At 33.0% G+C, this 11,359-nt stretch overlaps 1 protein-coding gene across 1 annotated transcript; it reads right to left on the bottom strand.

Annotated features, from left to right (window-relative positions):
- Window positions 1-7,509: 7,509 nt before the first annotated feature.
- On the bottom strand, window positions 7,510-8,721 carry LOC145679033 (glutamate receptor ionotropic, kainate glr-3-like). The gene has a single exon (XM_081749633.1). It carries the CDS (start codon window positions 8,719-8,721, stop codon window positions 7,510-7,512), a length of 1,212 nt encoding a protein of 403 aa, XP_081605759.1.
- Window positions 8,722-11,359: the final 2,638 nt, after the last annotated feature.

Below are 11,359 nucleotides of genomic sequence, written 5' to 3'. Positions count from 1 at the left end.
TGAAGCTCAAGAATCAATGGAAAAAATCAGAACTGCAACACCTCAGATTCTATAGAAGTAATTTGAAGATTAAATTTACAAAAATATCATTGGGAGATGAAGAAGAAGAATCCAGTAGTGAAGCAGTATATATAACTTCACCATCTTTACTCACGAAGGTCAAGATTTTATAATAGCAAGTGTTCGTGTACTATCCACAATGTGGATCCTAAGTGTACTCAGGGCGCTATAATTAATTTGGAAACAACCAAGACATTAATATGCATTGGGTGTAGTAAAGAGGTTGACAGCCAGTTGGGGCATGATTGTCTCTTCATGTCAGAAGAGGAACTTCAGCAAGGGGTAGTAAAGGCATTATCAGCAGTTGAAATTGAAGAGATCATCGATGTTTATTCATGTTCCCATATAATTGGAAACTACATCCAGGAATTTTTTTTAACATTTTTTTATTTGCTTCACGAAGATAACGATTTTGTAAATGATGTAACAAAAACTCTCCGTGAGAAGGATATGTATAGCAGTGAAAACCAAACTGGTGTAAAGCGTTAAAAATCTTTAACTGTGAATAGTTTTATTCTGTCTTAAAGTATTATCTTAGTGAACTTGGTGATGGTGCGAATTATGTAACTGTAACGAAAATTATTTTATTGAACTTGGTGATAGTGGCGGTGGATTATATAACTGTAATAAATATCTATTAGAGAACTGTGCGTACTAAAAACAATAAATGTATACTTACACTTTCATCCATTACTAGTAAATCCTGAGAACATTGGTCCTTTTACAGTGCAGTATTTATCCAGTGAAGTAACTTGTTGAATTATATGAATTGTTTGAAAAAGAGCATAGTGAAGTCTCAAGTATAAACTTTATACGTGAAACGCATATGTTATTATAGAACACTGAATTTTTGGACAAATTATTCCGTTTTTATGCAACTTAAATATAAAATTTCACCCTGTGTAAAGCAAAATGTCATTGATATACAAGTTTCAGATAAAGAATGTATCATTCGTGAATTTTGTTTAACTGCATGTGATGATACAATAAATATGCATTGTTTAATAAAATCACCAATAGAATATAATTTACTACAGTTAAGTTCTGACAAACAAATTGAACATTAAAGTTACATAGACTAAATTGGAATAATTATTCTTACTATTATTTAATTAAATTAAATTCGTCTGATAATATATTGTATTACACTACTAAACTTATATATAAAGTATGTAAAGAAGATGCAACCTTATATTGTAAAGGTGCAGAAAAATCACTTTGTGTTAAAAAAGTTTTTTGCATTAGATAATATTATTGCTTTAGATAGTAAACAAAGTCCATCATTAAAACATTACATGCGAACGCATTAAATGATTTGTGTTCGTTTCAAAGTATTACAAGTAATAATAATAATCATATTGTTTAGAAAAGATCAGGAAGTGCAATTAGTAACGCACAATAATTGTTTTCGTGGAAGATCAACAGCATTAACTAATGCATTTGCAAAGTTCTGACATTTTTTATATTTTGTATGTTCTTGTAAATAAAAACACAAGATTTAAAATTGTAAATTAAAAAAATGTTTATCAAATTTACTTTTTTCCTTTAATATTTTGCGTGCATGGTTATAAGCAATTTTGTCATTCTGTTTAAGCTTATTTTTATTGAATGAATTTAAACATTATTCAAAACTTTTCTTGCGTAAATATGATGAAGAAAGTACAAACCAAATATCCACACAAGATAGAATTATTAACTTGATGTGGGGAATTATTTGTATAATATATTTTGCATTTTTATTTTTTTTTAAAAAAAAACTATTTGTGTCGAAACTGGTAATGCAAGGCTATCAAAGTAATAGCCTCCTTGATTGTTATTAATGTGTGAATTTGATTTGTTCAAATTAATTATAAATCAACATTGTTGTTGTACAGATTTAGGTATTTTATCAAATGTGTAAATTCCATGCACATTTGCACCAGTAAGTTTATCACGAAGTAACACTTTTATAATTTCATCGCTGCGCATTCCTTTTTCTTTTGAAACACATCACAAAACATTTTATATAGATACGTGTCTATGTGGGAAGACCACGACGCGTGTGAATTTTTTTCATTAATTGAAATAACATATTGAAATATTATTGAAGCATATTTTTTATAACTTTTCCAATAATAATAATAATTGGTTCTAACGAAAAGAAAATACTTTGATGTCTTATGATAGGAAATGAACCCATATAAATGACTATATAAACATATAAGGTAATAAAACCTCATCAAAGGGGAGAAATTGGGCCAAAACCAAACACGTGGTACAACATATAGCTAATGTTTATATTTTTGCAATTTTTTTACCCATGAAAGTGAACGATGTGGACCACCCAAATTTATCATGATACATCTTGAGGTCCTGTATTATAATACCGAATGCTTAAATCGAAATTTAAAGGGATGCATCAATATACCCATGTCTTATAATAGGAAATGGACCAATATACATGACCATATAACCATATAAGGTAATAGAACCTCATCCAAGGGGATAAATTGAGCCAGAAACCAAACACGTGATTGTATTAAAATTTAACAATTTCGTACCCATGAAAGGGAACGAGGTGAACTACCCAAATTTATAGTAATCTCTACTAGTGTCGTATACTATAATACCAAATATATAAAATGGGTAATTTACAAAATTAAAGGGGTGGTCCAAGATACCCCTCCCAAAAATTTAAAGGGTTGCATAAATGTACCTATGTCTTATGATAGGTAATGGACCCTTATACATGACCATATAACCATATAAGGTAATAGGATCTCATCCAAGGGAATAAATTTACGTCAAAAACGAAACACGTGGTTGTACTAAAATTTGGCAATTTCGTACCCATGAAAGGGAACGAGGTGGACCACCCAAATTTATAGTAACATATATTAGGGTCCTATACTATTATACCAAATGTATAAAATGGGCAATTTCTAAAATTTAAGGGGTGGGCCAAGGTACTCCTCCCAAATTTTTAAATGGGGTGCATAAATGTACCTATGTCTTATAATAGGGAATAGAGCCCTATACATAACCATATAACCATATAAGGTAAAGGACCTCATCCAAGGAAATAAATTGGGCCAAAAGAACAAACACGTGGTACAACGTATTGCTTAAGTTTATATTTTGGCAATTTTGTACCCCTAAAACGGAAAGAGGTGGACCACCCAAATTTATCATAATACATGTTATGGTCCAGTACTATAATACCAAATGTTTTAATTGGGCAATTTCTAAAATTTAAGAGGTGGACCAAGGTACCCCTCCCAAATTTTTAAAGGAGTTCGAAAAAATTGTTTGAAAATTTGGTTCGAAAAGTTTTCAGTTTTCAAATTTTCTTCTTAATCTTAAGTTCGAAAATTTTAAGTTTAAAAGAATATCGTTCCAGAAAGTTTGATTTTATTTTTTTTGAAATTTTTTAAATTTTAAAAATTTGTTTCAAAATTTTATTTGAAATCTTTTAGTTTGAAATTTTTGTTTCACAATTTTTGTTTAAATTTTTTTGATTTGAAATTTTTAGTTCGAAGTTTTTTTGTTTTGAAAAGTTTAAATTTTTTAGTTTGAAAATTTTTAGTTTTTCAAAATTTTTAGTTCTGAAAATTCTTGCACTCAGCGGAACAGTTTCGAAAAAGAATCGGAGTAGCTTAGATTTTCAAAATCTGGCAACATTGTTTCCATCAATGAAGCGCTTACTGATCAACAAACGCTGAACGTTTAAAAAATCGCTCCAACAATGAACTAATCAGATTTAAGCAAAGAGTCATCTTTTTATTTAATTCATGAACGGAAACGAGAGTTACTAACTAGGTCCAAAATCACATCATCCCATCCCTTTTATCCTTTTCAAAGAATAAATATATCCTTTCAAAGCAAACCATTGACAATTAAATACTGTATATGTTTAATATGCAATAACAAAAGAATGGCAATGATACTGACAACGAATTCTTAAGTACATGTAACACAATATAGCTGACGTTTGCTTCTAAACATATGACTATAAGCCAATGCACGAAGAAGCTTTTTTAAACTTTGCAACATTTTTATTTAATCTACGAAAAAAAACGATATAAATTAATGTTGTTAACCATGTCCGGAATCGACTCTCTTTTATACACATTAGAAATATTCAATAAATGAACTGATATTATACTCTTCGTAAAAGCAGATTCTGCAATTTCACAACAAACTCGTATGCGCAACAACGAGCAGAAAATGTGTAATGCAACATAACATGTCCATATTCTTTTCATACGTGAAATTGCTCACACCAAATGAGGCACGGTCGCTCATCGCTTGTATCTAATGTGTGAGGTCCCTGCTTCAATCCGCAAGCAAGGAAGTTCATGTTTTCTCCTGTTTCGTCCTATCATTTCTCATCATCGTCTCCCTTAGCCTCGACGGGGGCGTTCAGCTCAACATTTCCTGAAAATAGCACCAAGGATCGAACTCGGACAATTGCAATGATTATAACGTAGTAATCAACAAACTAAAACTTCTCAGTGGGACACGGTCGCTTAGCGTTTGTCACTAATGTGTGAGGTCCCTGCTTCAATCTTCAGTCAAGTAAGTTCATGTTTTTCTTATGTTTCGTCCTATCATTTCTCATCATCATCGTTTCCGCGGAGACAATAAATTCAACATTTCCTGAAACTAGCACCAAGAATCGAACTCGGGACGATTGTAAGGTGTCCATGTTCACCCCTAAAGCGGAACAAAATGGCCCCTAAAAGGAAACGAGGTGGACCAACCAAATTTATAGTAATATATATTAAGGTCAAGTACTATTATACCAAATGTTTAAATTGGGCAATTTCTAAAACTTAAGGGGTGCGCCAAGGTACCATTCCCAAAAATTTCAAGGGGTGCACAAATGTACCTATGTCTTATGATAGGGAATAGACCCCTATACATGACCATATAACCATATAAGGCAATAAGTCCTCATCCAAGAGGATAAATTGGATCAAAAAACCAAACACGTGGTACAACATATTGCTTATGTTTATATTTTGGCAATCTTGTACCCTAAAAGGGAACGAATTGAACCACCCAAATTTATCATGATACATATTAGAGTCCAGTAGTATAATACCGAATGCTTAAACTGGAAAATTTCCAAACTTTAAAAGATTGGCCATGGTACCCCTCCCAAATTTTTAAAGGGGTGCACAAATGTACCTATGTCATATAATAGGTAATGTACATCTGTATACGTCCATATAACTATATAAGGTAATAGGACCTCATCCAAGGTGACAAAATGAGCCAAAATACCAAACACGTGGTTGTAGTAAAATTTGGTAATTTTGTGCCCCTAAAAGGGAACAAGGTGGACCACTCAAATTTATAATAATATATATTAGTGTCTTATACTATTATACCAAATGTTTAAATTGGGCAATTTCCAAAATTGAAGGAGGTGTTCCAAAGTACTCCACCCAAATTTTTAAAGGGGTGCACAAATATACCCATATCTTAATAAGGCTCCAAAGGGAACGATGACTCCCAAAAAGTAAACCACTGTACTCTATTATATAACGAAAATGTCTCGTGAAAGATAATAGGATAAGCTAAAAAAAACTTCCAAAACTGATATTTTTATACTCATCAAAGGGAACGAGGTCCTATACCCCCCCAAACTCCTGATGTAAATCAAGGTGATCTTATGTGTCCTGAGTGATCCTATGCATTCCTTGCCCCCTGAGTAAACATAAGCAAAATTTCAATAGGTAATGCAATCCCAAACCAAAGCATCTCTAGCTCATTCACATTAACGCTATGGTCCATGTGGGTGCCCAAATTGTATAATCAAGAGTGAAATAGGGTCAGCCCGACGTCAAACAAACACATTAGCTCAAACCAAATACCTCTACTTCATTCGCACCAATAAGGGACGTGGTGGCTCAGTGGTAGAGCGTTCACCTCTGCTGTATGGGGTCCCTGGTTCAAATCCCGCGAAAGTAGTTTTGTGGTGGGCAACATTATGATCGGGATACTCCAATTTTCTCCCACACTTTCATTCATTTTCATCGTCATCGTCTCCTTTAGCATAAACGGCATAACCGTGGGACGTAAAACTAAAGGTTTCATTTGCACCCGTGTTAGTCCATCTCATCAAAGATATAAAAATCTCCAAATTTTATGCCATAAAAGAGAACGAAAAAAAAGTATTCGTAAACCTGTACTATTTCATAACGTAATGAATCATCAAGACCATAGTTTTAGTAATTTTAAAGAATCATCATGACCTCTAATCCAATACTCCCAATTCAATGACGTCATAGCAGGGCCAAGGTACCTCTGACTCATTCGTACCAGCGTGCATGGCCCCTGAATAAGCATAAGCAAAATTTCAATAGGTGACGCAATCCCGGGCCAAAGCATCCCTGATTCATTCACTATGGTCCATGTGGCCCCAAAATTGGATTATTAAGAGTGCGGTAGGGTGATGCAATTACTACTATTATCTACTTGAGATTATCCTTTTTCTTAATATCAACGCACACTGTTCGTTAAGAGCATGGTTTGTTAGGGTAGAAGGAAAATCCAGAAGGGTTGACGATAGTATTTTCAAATACTGAAGATGAGCAAATGCAATTCTGTATATAAAACATATAGAAACTATGCCCTAAGTAAAATATTTAATTCCAGTAACAATGATTTTCTTATCTAAGCATTATTGATTTCAATATCTGAAACATGTAAATCTTACTAACTTACTACATGAAATTATCCAAAAAGCCACTAAGTATTTATGAACAACATACTGTGTATATATAAAAGTGTTTTAGTTCAAATAAACTGTGATTAGCAATAGTGTAGACGGCGGACTGGTGCCTGTCTATCTTGGTTATACTTGGTGGTATGAAAATAGAATTGGAAGTAAAAAATCCTTTGTTCTATTGGTTATGATGACTAAAGGAAATTCGTTTCTCATCAATGTTCACCAACATACAGAAAACTCTTTTTCTTGAGCATAAAGCTATATCCTAATGGATTTTTCTTCATTTGTCTTGAGTAGTCGGGGAGAAAAGAAATTATATGACCCGGAAGTGGTTATAACTAAAACTTTTATTCATTAAGTTGATTACTGATTTTATGTACTAGAAGATTAGCCATATTTTGTCCTGTTCTTATGTGTTAGTTTAAAAGTCTTGAAACCATCTCTGCTAACTTGAAATGGTTATTTCATTTCGGTATTTATTCATTATTTTATGCAAAAATAATGTTATAAATAATTATTTGTTACGTCACTTCCAAGGAAATCAGAATCAAGATATCACAAGAGGAAATGTTCACGAAACATCAGTAAAGTAAGGCTGTAGCTGATGCATTCTAGAATATAATTTAGGCAAACAACTATTTCTGTAAGCAGTTTTGTTATCTCTACAAATGACTATGTTTAAAATCTTTTGACATTACTTTCTACCTTGAACATTTTGTAAATAACTAAGATCACAATCTTCTGATAGATTCGACAACAAATGTGATTAAACTTGCTGTTGCACCTACAACCAACAGAATGAATGCTCCTGCAATATCATATAGAAATAAAGGACGTACGGGATCTAGCTCTTGTTGAAAATAAAGTTTCATAAATTTATTAGACATATATTGCCGAACTATATCTTCTTCCCAATATAATATTAACCCAGAACTAAAAAGTTTATCAAGAAACATATTATATATTGAAATGAAAGGTGAGCCTTTCTGAAAAACATAACAAAGGTAAAATTTCATTAAACTTTCTTTCATTAAATAAAGGTTTTGCAGAGTCTCCTTCCGTAGAAATTCCACCCCAGACAAATATCCTGAAAGTGACTTTTCAGCGAAAACAGCTAACTGCTTTTGCTTTGCTAATTCATTTAACCTTCCTAGATCAGCAAACACTTTACCACGTTTTACTATCTTCTCTGTGTAGAATCCGATAGATTCATTCAACGAATGTATAAATGTAGGATCTACAGTACCCCATTCGATGTTAGCGTTTACAAATTCCTCCTCTGTATTTATACAGTTTTCGTACAGGGGTATTGTAAGAAACGACACAAAGTTACTATTGAAACCAGTAACTAAGATAACGTATATAATTGAAAACCATATGCATATTTGCTTAATAACATCTTGGTTCTCGTCTGGGATACCATATAAAACAAGCATTGCCACAGATTGTAGTGCACTATAAGTTAAACTATTGTATTGACTCGGTTCTCCATGACTGAGATAACGAAAAACTTTAGACATGAAGTACAGTGTTAATGCTGTAAAACACACAAAAGCAATGACACACAACCATAATGACGTACGAAATGGATAAAACACTCCCCATAAATTTGCAATTCTCTCAGGTCTTGGAGTCAGAAAAACAGCATCAACTTGACTGTAAGGTGTTGTCAGGTCAACAAACTTGGTTGGACCAGCTACCAAGTATGCACCTGGAATTGCAGCTATAATTCCTGGTTTCTTGATATTTCCGAAGAAAGAAAGAACACTTTCATTGTCTACGGGTAACCCGAAATCAAAATTAGAAAACTTAATACTCCAAGTAAAATTGTTAATATTTGCCAAAGTAGAAATTATACGATAGTCAATGCCATCGTACCTTTCATCTTCAGTTACGAGTGTATATGGAGGAAATGGTATCATTAATACATTCATGGATTTCATGCGTAAATTTGCAAGTTTGTTCTTACTGATAGTAGGATTAAGGACCCACTTCTTTTCTGTCCATGTTCCAATAACTTCTAGGTATTCTGGTTTAAGATTATTCCCTAATGAGTATGTGAATAACTTTATGATACAATTCTCGACAATATTCAAACAACTTCTATCTAATATATACACGTAAGGGAATAGGTGTACAAATTTGAAAGTCATAATTGATTGTAAATTGTCAGTATTAGTTGAATTTAGTAAAATAATTTTTTTGCTGTTGCTGCATGTGGTTAATTTCATATATCTGTGTATACGAGAAAGCATATCGACAACGTTTCCAGTATTAATAACAAATGTCGTACAACAATCACGCATTGCACTTAACAATGAGGAGTCGTAATCATTCACGGTAGATTTTGAAGTTTTAAAATACATTATTGGAAGTCGTTCTGTATTGATGTCACTTATAAAACTTTCAATCACGCCATCCTCCAATACCATCACATATCTTTTCTCTCCGAAATGTTCTTTAATAAGCCAGTATAAAGGGTCTTTAATTGATGCTGAGTTTCTGTTGACATATAATGTATCCTTCAACTCGATTTATCACTGTAATTGCAAGTACGATCCAATACTTAACTCTCTGGAAAGATTTAAAAAAAATGCACTTGAAGATACAGATACATATATTAATACATATTTATGTTAATTTCATTATATCTACAGAGTTAAGTGATTATATCTATTTTATCACAATTTAATATTTTTTATATTTCCGGTAGACATTGCAGAAATGAAGATGTTGTGTTAACATTAGGCGTTTTCTGCATATTAAAGTTGTAAAGAAAAGAAAAAGAAATGTTCATAAAAGCCAGTACATCATACAGTTATAAAGTTTAAATATTGAAATAAAATCTTCAAGTTTTACGCCTCACGATTATGCCAGTTAGGCTAAAGGAGCAGGTGATGATGATACATGAATGAAATGGTGGAATGAAGAAAGTGCTATGAAACGGAAGAACCCCGAGAAAACCCACACATACGGGGGTTTATCCACTACACTGTCATGTTTATTAATTTATTGAAATATTAAAAACGAAACTTTTGTATATGAGAGTACAATTAAGAACATTTCATCAGTGCTATACGGAAGAACATAACGTTAGACGTCATAAGACAAACAACTTTCAAAGAAAAAACCCACAACAAAAATAAGTAACAAGGACTGCTTACGTACAAGTTGTTTGTCACTCTCTCAGACCAGTATAAAAGCTTAAAATTTTGGAACTATTTATCTTCTCAATCTTCATCATTCTTTGTCTTCGCTACTCCGTCTTTGAAGCTTCGACGATGATGGTCAACATCGAGCTGAGAGAGAGACCTCCTAACGTTGTGTGTAAGTTAAATACCTTTTGAATAATTCAAGTCTCTTGGAAGAAGTAATTTCTTCAGGCAGTCTCCTGCTATGGCCTCAAGTATAACAGCTCTTAAAGCTAAATTCATCATTTGTTAATGAATTAATATTGTAATATTTGCAGACCTTTGAGCTCACTTAATATTTGGTATTTGATAATATCACGTCTGCACATTTGTAATAGATGATATAGAAATCTCTTGTAATAAACATATACATTGAATTTCTCTTCTTTCGTATACTACCAATTTATCATTTAGCTGTTAACTTGAGTAATAAGATACTAACCACTATACTCAACCAAGGTTCAATCTTTAAATTAAACATGGCTTTCCCTAGCGAACAATAGAGACTAATCATTCAAAAGGCGTATTAGCATTTGCTATGCCGATAATAAGAGGCCTACATTATGAAAATACTTCTTCATGAGCATTGAAATACTACATGTATACATATCTCTGCATGTCTTAATGGTTTCTGGCTTACATTTCTATTTTGGGCTTTAAAACTTAGTGCAAGAAATATTTACAAAATGGCTCGCAAACAGCACAACAATAATACATCGTCCAATACTCCTTCTGTTACTTTCCCTACGTTTATAGATACCTTTTCAAATTCCGACGGTCAAGACGCGGAAACATTCATACAGAATTTTGAAAGATTTTCCTTATTACATAAATTGAATGAAGACACCCAGAAACAGGTCTTCAAACTTTCGTTGACACAGTTTCCAGCGCTTTGGCTTAATAGAAATGAACAGTATTTAAGTTTGTCGTGGTCTGCATTGAAGGACAAATTCTTGGAACAGTTTTCTCCCTCCTCCTCTTCCCTCGAGGCTACACTCTTATTTCAGAAACGACAACAAAACAAAGATGAGAAGCTCCTTCCGTTTCTATATGAGAAGTATGATCTATCTCAGCGCATTTCTCCCCCCATGCCTTTCAAATCGTTTTTGCTGCAAACGATCATATCCCTTCAACCACGTTTTGTACCGCTATTTGCTCAACATCAATTTGATAACTTTTCGCAATTAATAGCAAAAGCACAAATAATAGAACATTCTGATGCATTGTTAAGATATAGAACTGAGAAGGAAAATAAACATGTAAAATTCCAAGATACTGCTACCTCCACTCCCTCCCCTTCTCTTTCGTCCGAAGTACAGCTAGACAAGATTTCTAAACAGCTCGAGGCGTTACAAGTAAGTTTAACAACGCGAGCTGAAGCAACACAGGT

The sequence above is a fragment of the Thermobia domestica genome, chromosome 2, assembly GCF_964235325.1.
Source record: "Thermobia domestica chromosome 2, izTheDome1.hap1.1, whole genome shotgun sequence".
Lineage (NCBI taxonomy): Eukaryota > Metazoa > Arthropoda > Insecta > Zygentoma > Lepismatidae > Thermobia > Thermobia domestica.
Note: the sequence above shows the minus strand (reverse complement) of the source record. Positions and strands in the feature narration are given on the sequence as shown.